The 14,407-nt window shown below is 44.2% G+C and overlaps 1 protein-coding gene across 1 annotated transcript in view; it reads left to right on the top strand.

Moving 5' to 3' along the window:
- Window positions 1–913: 913 nt before the first annotated feature.
- Window positions 914–14,407, top strand: part of PHRF1 (PHD and ring finger domains 1) — a 43,527-nt gene continuing 30,033 nt past the window's right edge. The window contains exons 1-5 of the mRNA XM_034770395.1: window positions 914–1,082; window positions 10,377–10,491; window positions 10,904–11,023; window positions 13,226–13,464; window positions 13,809–13,892. Of these exons, the coding sequence (XP_034626286.1) occupies window positions 10,401–10,491; window positions 10,904–11,023; window positions 13,226–13,464; window positions 13,809–13,892 (534 nt within the window). The 5' untranslated portion in view covers window positions 914–1,082; window positions 10,377–10,400. The remainder of the gene's footprint in view (window positions 1,083–10,376; window positions 10,492–10,903; window positions 11,024–13,225; window positions 13,465–13,808; window positions 13,893–14,407) is intronic.

Here is a 14,407-nt window from a genome sequence, read left to right on the forward strand (position 1 = left end):
CCATGTAGACACTGTTACTTACTTCACCTGTTGGCTGTCAGCCCTGTGCGGGCTCACAGTTGAAGCCCCTCTGCCTCAGGGCTGGTAGGCCAAGTTGTCAGCCCTGTGCAGGCGGAGGGAGGGGATCCAGCTGTGAGCCCCCGCCCACTTCAGTGCAAGTTCTCCTAGTGAGGAGGGTAGTGTGGACATGAAAAACCGCAATATTTGCTGCGGTGGCTGTATATTGACCTCACTTAGGTTGACTTAATTTTGTAGCGTAGACAAGGACACAATGGTCCCATTTGACCTTGGCACCCATGACGACGTGGGCAATGGGCCCAGCATGTCTTAGGCTGCAGCTCATGTGGCCTGTGGCCATGGCAGATCCCTGCCCGGCATGCGCCACCCAGATGCTGGCAGCGAGGCACATGGCATGCCCAGGGCAGTCTCTGTGGGCTGTGTACTGAGGATAGGGGCAGTGCCGGTGAGGTGTTGGTGGCTGGCTCCTAGGGGGACAAACAAAACCTGTGTAAGAGGCTCCCCTGCCCACCAGTATTTGCTGGGGCCAGTGCCTGGGCGGGGTGATTGGTGTGTGCCCCCCACATGGCAGCCTGCGCTATGGGGGAAACCATCCCTTCCCCCTAACTGGGAGGAATGCTCCTCGGCAGCTACTGAGCTAAATTTGTACATGCAAAATACAACCTAACCCCCGTGTGCATAGCCCAGGCAGGGCAGAGATCCACCCTCCCCCCGTTACTGTCACCCAATGGTTCAGCCCGACAGCCTGCACTCACTCCTCCACCCCAATGGTTCGATCCGCTACTTTGCACTCCCCATCCCCACCCCCATCGTAGACTCAATGGTTCGACCCAGCAGCTTGTGTCCCCTCCCTTTGGGGGAGCGCGGCTCGCTGCGTGACCCGGAAGTGTTGCGAGCCTGGTTCCGGGTGGGAATCCCAGCGGCGTTGCGGCCCCCCGCCCCCCCAGTGTCCCGGCCTAGTCTCTCCCCCCGCCCACTTCTCCCGGTTCCTTGTCAGCTGGGCAGCGCAGCGGCGGCGCGTTCGCGGAGTGAGGCCCGACGGCGGCGCTGGGTTTTCTCCGGGGGTGAGTCGCTGAGGCCGGGAGGGGAGCCCCCCCCCCCCCCCCCGAGCTCCGCGGGTGGGGGGGGGCTGCCCGCCCTAAGAATCTTGCGCGCGGGGAGCGGGGGAGTCCGCCAGGGAGACTCGGGCGGGGGAGGCTGCTAGCCGCGCTCGGGCTCCGGTGCCTGGCGGGCGGCGGGCGGGGTTAGTTGGGAGTTCGGCGTGTGTTTGCTGCGGGGCTTGTCCTGGCCACTCGTTTTACTTGGCCGCAGACAACCTCGCTTCCCCGCACCCACCAGCTGGCCTCCGCGCGGGCAGGCGACTCCACCACCAGGCAGCTCCGCAGCGTATGCCCCGCTGCCTCGCTAGCTCAGGGTGGCGGCGTCCCAGCTCTCGCCAGCTCCGCTTATATAATCGGTAGCAACAGGCCTTTGAGACCGTGACTGAGGTGCTGGAGGTTACATTTCAGTAACACTGTTTTCCTACTGAATGAATGTGTGTCAGGGGCCGTTTCCCCAGTGTGACTTGGGGCGGGAATGCAGTTCTGTCAGATCAAAGCCTGGCGGTCTGGTTGCTGCCAGACCCACCCAGCAAGATGGGTTCGGGTTTTAAAAGCTCAGAGCTGTAACTTCTGGGTGTCTCTTACTCAACCTTTTACAAGATTATTAAAAAAGCTATCTTCTTGTAGCAAATGCAGCATCGAGCCCTTAGGCAGAGAATGTTCACATTAGTAATGTGTCACAAAGTATGGACCATCACAAACTGCTTACTTCATTGATATGGGCACTGTGTGGCTTGATCTGTGTTTCTAATGTCCTCTGAAGTACAATTTTATAATTTAGCAATAAAACTGGATGTAAAAGACCATAGGCATGCGCATCACATTTCATTAGGGTGTGCACCCAGGGATTTTTTTTTTTTTTTTAAAGGCGAACAGTTTTTGAATACTCAATCATAAAGGATGTTATTTTTATTCATCAAACTCAAGAAACTAAAACTTAACTAAACTTATTTTTTTTAAATTAACAACTAAACTTTACTTAAAAAATGAGACACAAAATACCAAATTTTTGCTTTAGTGATAACCAGGCGAATACAAAGATACAGTCAGTTTTCATGATCTTTATCTTTAACTAGGGTTACCATATTTCAATACTGCAAAAAGAGGACACTCCACGGGGCCGGGGCCCTGGCCCCGCCCCTTCCCCCACCCCAACTCCACCCCTTCCCCCGCCCCGGCCCAATTCCGTCCCTTCCCCAATAGGGTACCATCTTTAACAAATAAAAAAAGAGGACCCTCAACGGGGCCCTGGCCCCGCCCATTTCCCCAGCCCTGCCCCTTCCCTGCCCTAACTCCGCCCCCTCCTCCCTCCCACTCCCAGCCACGCGAGAAGGGCTGCCCGAGCACTACCGGCTTCACGGTTTGCCGGGCAGCCCCCNGTGCTTCCCCAGCGCAGCTGGAGAGCCCAGGAGGGGAAGCGCCCAGCCAGGGGCGCAGGGTCTGGAGGCTGCCTGGCAAACCGTGAAGCCGGTAGCGCTTGGGCTTTGGGCAGACCCTATGCCTCCGGACCCTGCGCCCCCGGCCAGGCACTTCCCCTCCCGGGCTCCGGCGGCGCAGGGTCCGGAGGCATGGGGGCTGCCCAAAGCCCGTAGCGCTCGGCTCTTAAACAGAGCCGAAGAGTCAGGGGAGGAGCAGAGCTGCCGCGGCCGGAGGCTCTGCTCCTCCCCTGACTCTTCGGCTCTGTTTAAGAGCCGGGCTGCCCGAGCGCTACCGGCTACCAGCCCCCATGCCTCCGGACCCTGCGCTGCCGGAGCCTGGGAGGGGAAGTGCCCGGCTGGCGACTGGGGTCCGGAGGCAAGGGGGCTGCCTGAAGCCCATAGGGAGGGGAAGTGCCCGGCCGGCATTTTCCCGGACATGTTCGGCTTTTTGGCAGTTCCCCCCGGACGGGGGTTTGATTGCCGAAAAGCCGGACATGTCTGGAAAAAAACGGGCGTATGGTAACCCTATTCCCCAAAGTCTCCACCCCCTCCCCTGAGCACCCCGCATTCCCCCTCCTCCGCCTCTCCCTCGCTGCGTGTCAGGCAGAGGTGTGCGTGTGCCTGGCACCCGGCGCCAACACACCCCCTTGCTTGCCCGAGCAGCACAGCTGCGGGAGCAGCCAAACAACTGTGCGGCGCAGCGCTCCCGGGGCAGCAGGAAGGGAGGCGCTCAGGGCTGGCTGCCGCGGAGCTGGCTTCACAAACACGGGCTGGGCAAGGGTACTGGCAATCCGGCACCCAGCCCCCCACGGAGCCCGACTCTGCCACCCTTTGCAAAGCGCCTGGTGGGGCACGGGACTGCTTGGCTGGGGCACGGATGGCGGAGCTGCAGCCAGCATCCCCCACCCCTTCCCCAGCCCCGAGGCCAAAGCCTTTGCCTCCTCCCCCCAGGATGGGGATTTGGGGAGGGATCCAATGGGGCAGTGAGGGGGTGGGGATTTGGGGAGGGATCCAATGGGGGAGGAAGGGGGCAGAGTCGGGGGGGGCGCAAGCCCCCTCCGGGCTCCGCCTGTGGAGACAAAATAACTGGACAATTCGCGTTCCGACTGAACATAAGTCGAGACGTGGGACAATGAAGTAAATATCAGGACAGTCCCGATAAAATCGGGACGTCTGGTCACCCTAGGCATGCATAAGATACTGGGCAGATTTGAGGGGCTAGCACTGGTTCTGGGGCTCAAGGCAGCTGGACTGTTGGGTCCCACATCCAAGAAGGGATGGAGTCTGTATCCTGGCGGTGGGCCTGAAAGGGCCGGACTAAGAGAGACAGCTGTCTGGACACAGCTTGGAGGACCCAGTATGTTTAAAAGCACATGGGATCAAAGGATTGGGTCCAGTACAGCAGCCTGATGATGGATCACAAGGGGACACTCAGCCAGGGCTGTAACATGCTGGTCTTTCACCTCAGAAGTGTCAGTGGGTTATCTAGTGAAAGCCACTGTAGGCCAGGGAGTGGTAAATTAGGAAGTTGCAGACCTCCACTCCTGCTCCCCATGCTATCTAACCCCGTGCAAGTTAAGTTTAACTGTGGCTTTCTGGCTCTCTGAGTTCCTGTAATAGTTTGAGATCCGTTTATTATTACTACTCTGATTTAGCTGCTTTGGCCTATTAGAGCATCTAATACTCATCAGAAGAATGGGAGCCCTTAGATCTCACACTAAACAATACTGAGACTGCAATCTTTAGTCAAGATTCAAGTCTTGTGATACATGCACTGATTGCCTTTTCTCATGCTGAAAGATGGCGAAGAAGTGGGATGTAGCCCACGAAAGCTTATGCTCAAATAAATTTATTAGTCTCTAAGGTGCCACAAGTACTCCTGTTCTTTCTGTCACTGGAAGCCTCTATGGCCAGATATTAAAACCCAAGTCAGATGTTTATGGAGAGATCTGAAATAGTCTCAGATTCCTCATTTTGCGGGAAGAGGTGTCACATTTTTTGCAGTTATGGGTTCTGGGACTATAGGAAGTTGATTATGTTGTTTTGCATCATTCCTTACAGTTATTTAAAATATAGTAAAGGCTTTGGTTGGGTGGTTCTAATTCCTAATATGTGGGCTGCCTGGAATAAAGATTTAGACTTATTGTGCTGGTTCTAAAGTTTTGTTGCAAATTCCAACATGACATATAATGTATGTGAAATGTATAGCAGTAAACTGTAGAGGAATTATTGTGTTATTGCTAACCCAAAGCTTATCTAGTGTGTCTAAGACTATTCTTTTTTTTAATCAATTTAACTTCTTGTTGCTTTACATTCAGGATATCATGGTGGTTGTCAACCTGTTTATCTCTAGCCTTTTTCTCAACCTCATGAGGGTTTGATCTTTATAACTTTTATGTGTGTTTTAGTTACTGCAGCTTCTGAAACCTGAATCACATCCAGTGATTTTTCTGATGTCCGACATTAAGTGGGAACTGCACAATTTCAGTAGTATGAAACCCAAATAAAATAGACATTTCCTGGTTAGTGAAGTCTGGAAGTTACATGCTGAGTCTTTAGGAGATTTAAGTTTAGTTGTAGGTGTTCTCTGGTGTATATCTTTCCAATTACTGTCAACAAAACAAAACAAGTGATCAAAATAATGGAATTGAAAACCTCAAAGATATGAGAAAATCTAACTGACTTCTGCTTTCTTGTCTTGAGAGTCTCTGTAATCCAGAATGCTTCTGCAAGTAGACTAAAAGAAATCTGTTTTCATTTTTTTAAATGAATGGTACGCCTAAAGACTACTCAAAGTACCCAACATAAGAAGATGACAGTGCCGTTGGATTAAAATGTTGATTTATGAAAATGTCAGGGTCTTGGGTAATTTTTTTAAAATTATCTATTGTACCCCTTTCCCCCCAAAACAAGTTAATTCAACATTTAATTTTTTGTTCCTTCAGAGAACCTCTTGCAAGTACAAATTTGAAAATCGTTTTTTAACTATTTGATAATTAAATGTAAATGATTTAAAACTGTTTCCATATTGAGACTAATAAATAACTTTCACAGTAAAATATGGGGTTATTATGTATATTATGGTCAACCTCTCACTGTGCTGTGCACACTCACCCACAGAAGACAGTCTCTGCTCTGAGTTCACAGTTTATAAAGATGAAGACAGTAGACGAGTGAGGGAAAGGATCAACATACAAGCAGTGATCTGGGCAACTGGCATTTACTTATTGTTTTATATATAAATGTTTTATTAAGATGTTGCAGAGCTCATCTTTTTTTTATTTTTTTACAGATATTTTAATGTTTTTTTTTGGGGGGGGGGTGTGAGATTATTTCCAGGGCTTATCTTAAATTGCTGTACATAAGATGTGTATTCAAGTTCTGTGAATGGTGCGTAAACTATATGCACAACATTTTTTATGAATTTGAAGTGAATAGTAACACCCTTCCCTCTCTTAGCTTTAATTTTTTGGATGAGACATTTGTTGGGATTGAAGGTAAGGGGGAAGAATGGTGGGAAGGGGTTGGGAGAGTGTGATGGGACTAGGTAAAGAGGGAGGGAATTCATAGTGGGAGAAGGGGAGGATGATAAGGCACAATGAACAGGTGTAGTGAGATTGAATAACTGAGGAGGTGGACAGGATGCAAGTGGACCAGCACCTAGTGGCAAGACACACGGAAGCAGAAAACAATGTTCAGAGTGCGAGTGTGAGAGTTAGGTGACTATCAGGAGGCTGTGAAGGGCTCTTTGGGTTTGCTGTGGTGGTGGATGGATGGATGCTGAGGGCTCTGACTAAGCTTCCCCAGCTTCTGCCTTACTCCACAAAGTTTGCTAGTGCCTCTCCGCCATAACCTGCGAGTGTGGTATTGCAGTACGGCTGCTTCCCAGAAAAGAGACCATTATTTCTGGCGGCATATTTAATTTTGAGGGTCTGGACAATGTTAAATTAGTCTTCACTGGTGGCCCAAACCAAATTTGCACCCACATCTCCAGTTGTGAAAGGCTAACATATGTAAATGCACAAATGATATACTCCAGATCTGGTGACTTAAAAAAAGATCATCTTGCTCTAAAAGTGGCTCGTCTCAGGCTCAGTGGGACTGAATTCCAGAAACAATGGGCTTGAGCCATTGAGAATATACTGCTTCTTAAAGGCATTGAGTCGTCATCAGTTTTTCTGTTAAAGGGCAACTGTCGAGTATGATTTTGTTTTTTGTGAACTCCGTTGTTTGCTTTCTTTAGAAACTAGAATCTATTTTAGCTTCAGTTTGTCACCTTCTATTTGCAAAGGCTGTGTCTTCCCCCCTTCTCTATCCAAATTTCTCATGGAGCAAACGCCTATGTGAAGTTTTCTTCTGTGGGGCTTGATTTTGTGTTCTTTATGCATGCAAACTTCCCATTAACTTAATTGAGTGTTCTGAGTACTGTATGTGGCAAATGCAGAACGGGGCCTTGGTCATAACTGTCATCAGTTATATCAGCTAGGTTTTTGGAGTAACAGTGGCTAATTTGTGCTGCATTTGTACTTCATGGATACCTTTCATTGGAGAAGAAGAGCAAAAATATTATACAAATTAGATAGTACTAGTGGTTATGTCATTCCAAAGCAACAGAATGAATGAATACATGTACATTTGAAATCATGAAGACATCTACTTGACCATTCCTTAGAACTATCACTAAATGTCTGATTCTTACTCTTCCAGTTCACTTCTTGTCTGATATATATATATATTGTAAAAGCTTCATGAGGATATTCAAGTTCATTTGTAAGCCGTGGGACAGAGAAAAGATGCAAAAAGAACAGGAGTACTTGTGGCACCTTAGCGACTAACAAATTTATTTGAGCATAAGCTTTTGTGGGCTACAGCCTACTTCATCGGATGCATAGAATGGAACATACAGTAAGAAGATATTATACACACAGAGAACATGAAAAGGTGGAAGTAGGCATGCCAACTGTAAGAGGCTAATTAATTAGGAGAAGCTATTATCAGCAGGGGAGAAAAACTTTTGAAGTGATGATCAAGATGGCCCATTTCGGACAGTTGACACAAAAGTGTGAGGATACTTTAACTTGGGGAAATAGATTCAATTAGTGTAATGAAAGGATGGAAGCTTATGCTGTAAAGAGAGTGGGGAAAGGAGAGAAGGTGAACTTCATGATAAAGCTGAATTTTAGCTATGGATTCCGTGACTTTCACTTTTTCTTTAAAATTTTGGACCTCTGATAGTTTGGAAATTGTGTAAAAGGGTGAATGTGGATGATAACAGTCAACAGACAAAGAGGAAAATACACCCAATCTATGTTGGTGCAACATTAAGATGGAAAATTAAAATAAAAGGTCAGGAAGTACAAATATTAAGGTTCTTACAGTGATGTGAACTTGGTCACATTGCTCGTCCTGTGTATTTTGTGATGATACATGTAACAATAATAGAAATATTAACTAAATACCAAGTTGTACTCTATAAATTTAATAAGAATTTCTAAACAATTTAACCACCTCAGCAATGTAGCCTGACTAAAGTTGCTCTAAGAAACTTGGCTTTGGAATTTTCCAACTTTACCACAATATTATGGTTGTATAGTTAGTGCAACTAGTGTAGCATTTAATTATATTTTATATAATGGAGTTGACTCATTTTAAATACATAAATATGCACTGCTGAAACTTGAAAAACTGATAATGGAAACTAGCAGATTTAAGGTGCTTCTTATCCTTTCAGTTACATCACATTGTGATCGACTTTAGCTGAAAGTGATTCAGTCTTCATCAAATGTAAATGTTTTTTAATCACTCCTGTTACTAAGTCAGCTAGAAGCTTAACCCTGTACCCAGGATAGATTCCCATTGAAGTCAATGGAACTTTTGACTGAGGATACACTTTTTGCTTTTTTCACTTAACATTAAAGAGTGCTTTTACAGTTTAGTCTTATGGGTTAGTGAAACCTGCATTTTTAAGGCAGTTAATTTAGTGCAGGGTTATGCTACATGGCTTCAAAAGGAAATGACTGAGGCCTTGGCTACACTTGGGGATTCACAGCGCTGCCGAGTGTAGTCGCGCCGCCAGCGCTGTGAGAGCTCCACTTCTCTGAGGGGAGTAGCTTGCAGCGCTGTGAGCGAGCGTGCAGCGCTGCAGGCGCTGATTACACTGGCGCTTTACAGTGCTGCGCTCGCGCGGGGTGTGTGTGTGTGTTTTCACACCCCTGAGCGCAGCAAGTTGCAGCGCTGTACAGCGCCAGTGTAGCCAAGGCCTGAGTGAAGATGTGTAATTCAGGGCACATCATGAGCATTTGCATAAAACATACAGTGCTATGATGTTTCAGAGCTTATTTTAGATCTATTATATGCAGTGTGAAGGTGGAAGGGAGGGAGAATGAGGCAACTAATTAGAACCTCATTATCACATTCATAAGAGAATGTCTATATCCCTTCTCTGAAGAAAGCCTCTAGGAATCCTGACATAAAACACATGTCTTTTTAAACAAGATTTCTGTAAGCAAGCCAGAGATTAACATATTTAATTGCACAATAATCTTTGTTTCTTAGTTTGTATTAGTAGCATGTGGAGTAAAAGCAATGGCTTGATTGTCATTAATTATGGATTTGGATCATGGCACATCACTCAGCGTTTGTGAGTTTATTACCAGCCTCTACTGACCCACAACAATTAATTTTAGTTACATTAATGTGCACTAAACCATGTCTCCTTGTTTCTTTGAAAGATTGGTCATGGGATCTGTGGTTTTTTTGTTTTGTTTGTTTGTTACACCTCATTATGGAGCTGTGCAAGGAAAAGACTTATTTAGACTGTCTGAAACACAATGTTCTTTTGCCTGGTTTTTTGACTTGGAACAAATATTGAGATTGTGCTTTGGTACTTTAATAGATTCTTTTCAATTAGTCCTTGAATGCTGCTGAGAATTGGAATTTATGTACTCGTGTACAAGGATTGGGTTCCCTTCAAAGGATACAGTGAGCTGTAGACTCTGATATCTGTAACTTCCTCTATAAATGGTCCACTCAGTGTCCTTGACATTCGCAAATTGACTTCTTGCCACTCTGAACTTTTAACAACCAAGGAAGCAAAAAATCCTTTACAGATGTGGCTCTTGGATATAACATGGGATACTCTCTTTTCACTGTTTTTGTTCTCGCTGGTCCAAACGAAGAAATTTTGAATTGTAAGTGTAAACCAAACTTGAGAAAAAGCTGCATCTATTTAGCTCATCACAACATTCTAAAACTTTACTTGACAAAATATGGTTCTCTGGGGATCATCTGAAATGAATTGGAAAACAAAGTTTCTAATTACATTTTGTATCCTTGAGTCTAGTGGGCGTGGCCACTTTAAGTAAGTTACTAGTTTGGAAGCCCAGTGTAAAGCCAATTTCCAGCTTACATAAGTGATAAATAATCAAAGAAAAATTGTTTTTAAGGAGTAACAATTGAAGTGTTCAATATTTTGCTTTAATATTAGTCTTATATTGGGATCCTATGGTGCTGTCAGAAATGCCACTTCTCAGCAAGAGGGATGTCAGGTGCAGGATTGAAAAATTTAACTACAAATTTGGGAACAAATTTTACATTCTTCTGACCCATAATGTGTCTCTCTGAAAATTGGAACAAGTTACACATTTTAAGTGAAAAAGCCAAAATGCAAATCACTCAAGCATGATATGCATTTTATCAAACATCGTCTACAATGTATATACCTCTCTAGATTCACTGTTTCTCATTGTGTGCTGAGCAAAAAAATTTTTATGCTTATTCAAACAGTGAGCTGTCAAACTTTTTGGAACTTGTGTTTTACTTGAATCTTCTTTTTTTTCAGGGAGCTGATTCCCAATGCCCTGCAATGGATGATGACAGTCAGGACGAACTGATAAACAAGAATGCTGCACTAGGCAAAGGCAAAAGATCAAATTTAGTGCTCCTAAGTGAAGCAGGTATCTCAAACCACTCTCTGTACTTGTATACTTCCTGTTTTAGGTTTTAAACAGTGTTTGCCTATCCAAATAAGTAGTATTTATAGATAAATATCTGTTATGAGGGAGAAAAGACTTAAATCTTTGTGCCATCTCATAAGTTCTGTGCCTCCTGCTGTTGGCTTCTTCACACTACTAGCTAATTAAACGCTGAACAGTGCCATCACAGCTTGATAATAAATGGTACTCAAAAAAGTGCTGCAAAAAGCACCTTGTAAATCTGTTGTTTCAGCTTCTATATGGATTTGCCCGCAGCAGGATTTCTGATACGTGCTTGGCTATCCCACATACTTTTTATTTGCAGTATATGCTTATTGAAGGGTCATGTGCAAAGTAGATGCAATTAATGTTTTCCCTTTTGTCATTTTAAAAGAAAGCAACGATGGAAATAGTGGGGATTCAGAAGACGATACAGGAAGTGAGGAAGAAGATGGCACTGATGAAGATGGGGGTGAGGAGGATGAGGAAGAAGGTGAAGATGAAGATTTAGAGGGTGAGTCTGTTAAACATGTTTGTGTGTGTTTGTTTGCTTCAAATGTTTTTGATGGCTGGAAGAGAGAAACTGGGGTTATAGCTTTCCTTCCAAAAAGTAGCAACAAAATGTAAATCCAATGTTTATAACTATTTTCATGATTCTTTAAAAGAGGAGTCTAAACATTTTTGGTCCTTGTGTTTGACTAAAATGCTCATATTTAAGATAATAAAGTAGAATTTAGTGACTATTTCCCTTCCTTCAACTGCATCTTGATAAGAAATGGACTTGAGACCCTCTTACACATGCCATATAAATAGATGTTTTTTATTTATTAAATATTCTATGACACTTATCACCATAGTATGTTAGTAATACTGTAGTATTAGCACCTGCTAATTATTCAAAAGTGTTGTGTTTTTTCCCAATTCATTTTTAATTTCTATTCAAATGTAACTAGCTTGTTGGCAAAATGATGTTATGGAGGGTGAAGACCCTGTGATGGGTTGGATCATAGAAACCCCCTTGGGAGCTGCCACCCGATGTGCAAAGACTACCCCTGCTTCTGTTTTCCTTGCCAGCTCAGGACTCCAGCACCCTGTCTTGCTGAACCAGACACACCCGTCGGCTCCAACACAGACCCAGGGTCTGAATAACTTGCCCCAAAGCTGCAGGTTTACCTGAAAACAGCTCACAGAAGTGTGCTTGTCTTTAGCACTCAGATGCCCAACTCTCAATGGGGTCTAAACCCAGATAAATCCGTTTTACTCTTAAATTGTTCGCCCTCTATAACACTGATAGAGAGATATGCACAGTTGTTTGCTCCCCCAGGTATTAATACGTACTCTGAGTAAATTACTAAATAAAAAGTGATTTTATTAAATACAGACAGTAGGATTTAAGTGGTTTCAAGTAGTAACAGACAGAAGAAAGTCACCAAGCAAAATAAAATAAAATGCGCAAATCTATGCCTAATCAAACTGAATACAGATAATTTCCTCACCAGTTCCAGAGTGCTCCCTTTTACAGGCTAATCTCCTTTTAGCCTGGGTCCAGCAATCACTCACACCCCCTGTAGTTACTGTCTTTTGTTTCAGTCTCCTTCAAGTATCCTGGGGGGCGTGGAGAGGCTCCTTCTTTAGCCAGCTGAAGACAAAATGGAGGGGTCTCCCACGGGTTTAAATAGACTCTTGTGAGTGGGGACCCCCTTCCTCCCTCCTATGCAAAGTCCAGCTCCAAGATGGAGTTTTGGAGTCACCTGGGCAAGTCACATGCCCCTGCATGACTCAGTCTTTACAGGCCGACGCCATTGTCCACATGGTATCTTGTATGTCTCCAGGAAAACTTCTCATGTGGATTGGAGCATTCCAAGATGCATTGTTCTCCAAGTGTTTCCTGATCAGGTACTTAACCTGGCGAATTCCTTCCTAAAGAAGCTGACCAAATGCCTCCCAAAGCTTACTTAGAAACCAAGCAAGCATACAGCCCATATTCTTAACCTCAAGTATATATATATATATATATATATATATAATGTACAAATAGGATGAATAGATATAGTAGACCATAACCTTTACGGAGATATGTTACCTGGCACAGGCAGCACAAAACATATTCCAGTTATGTCATACATTTATAAGCACCCCCTCCCCATAAAGCCTTATGGGGTACACTGTCACAGACCCCATGCTTTTCTTTTTTTTGGAGGGTGAGTGGCTCTGCATTTTAACGAGACTTTAATGTCTCTGGTGGGACACCCAAAATCACTAGTCGCTTCAGAAAAATCTTGCTCCTATTCTGGAATGATTGGGAATATCTGGCTGTGCTCTATACCCTCTACAGCTCCTATGAAAAAGTGAATGAATACTTGTTTTGAAAATTATGCAGAAATGGCACCAACCTGATTTATACTATTTCACCACCACCAGAGATATACTTCTTATTTTGTTGTCTCTCCTTTTAATCTTCTGCCAGACTAATCACAAGTCTGATTACCAACAGATTTAAAGAGCATCCTTTTTTTTTTTTTTAAAGGAATATCTAGTGCTTAATAAAGTGGAGGGGAAAAAGAGGGAGAAAAATCAGGGTAGCTTGTGATAAAAGGATTGTGCTTACCCTTCCCTCCCAAAAGCATCCGCTCGATCAGGATTCTTTCTGGTTTAGTATTTTCCCACGCTGCAGCCCTGCAGTACATTAAAGCTATTTTTTTTTCTGATTCTCAAGATTCTGAAGATGAGGAGGAAGATGATGACTATGCTGAAGAGGAAGAAATGGAATCTGCTGTTGGGGAAACAACCGTTTCTCCGAAAACAACGCTACAGACAAATGGAGGGGACATTTCTTCTGATGATGATGCTGAAAACTGCCCCATCTGCCTCAACACCTTTAGGAATCAGGCTGTTGGAACTCCTGAGAGCTGTGCCCATTACTTCTGCTTGGACTGTATAGTGGAGTGGTCTAAAGTACGTCCTTTTTCTCTGTTCTTGTTCTTTTATCCAAGATAGTGTGTTAAGCTTTCACACCTGTCTGTCTTCTGATCAGCCTGCAGTAATATCTTAGTAAAGATCTATTGAGTTGTGGTAAGGAAATCAGCAAGTAGCTAGAATATTCAAATCCATTTTCCTAAGATTCTTGAGATTTCTTGAGATTTAATCGAGAGCAATGATGGCAAGATGACAAAAGTGCTTCTGCTCCACAGACTCTTGGTAATTGAAAACAGCCCTTTTAAAACTGATTTGAGTTGAGAACTCTGCTTATGACCCTTGCTGATGGGACAGGTACTAAATTTTGTTGTTTTTCCTTCTAGAATGCCAATTCCTGTCCAGTGGATCGAATCCTCTTTAAATATATTTGCATTCGGGTGCGATTCGGTGGTGGAATCTTAAAAAAGGTAGGCCGTCTACTAACCTTCAAAAAACTAAAGTCAATGTAACCAGAAAATACTTATCCAGAGATGTTTCTCTCATACAATTTATTTAATATTCAGTTATTATACGGATTACCTCTATCCTAATTTGATCACTTTTTCAGGAAAGTTTGTGTTTAGCTTTTTAAAATCTATCTATATCTATACTACTCATGGTACATCACAAAGTGTGGTGCCTTATTTAAGTCAGAAGGAATGGGAATATAGTATGTTTAACTTTCATAACTACCTATTTTTTAAAATGGGAATTAAATTGTAAACTCTTTTGGGCAGAGACCATCTTTGTGTAAGTAGAAAGTGCCTAGAACTGTGTGCATGTTGCTGTAATATAAATAGGAGTAAACCCTGGTTAAATGTATGTGGAGAGATAAGGCATCTTCTCATTAGCACTGTTTTGTACTGGTAAATAGATGTTCAAAAGGAGATGACGGATCAGATATTGGAGTCTCAATTCCTAGCACCAGAGCTTCAATGTATTG

Source organism: Trachemys scripta, chromosome 4 (assembly GCF_013100865.1).
Source record: "Trachemys scripta elegans isolate TJP31775 chromosome 4, CAS_Tse_1.0, whole genome shotgun sequence".
In the NCBI taxonomy this organism is placed as follows: domain Eukaryota; kingdom Metazoa; phylum Chordata; order Testudines; family Emydidae; genus Trachemys; species Trachemys scripta.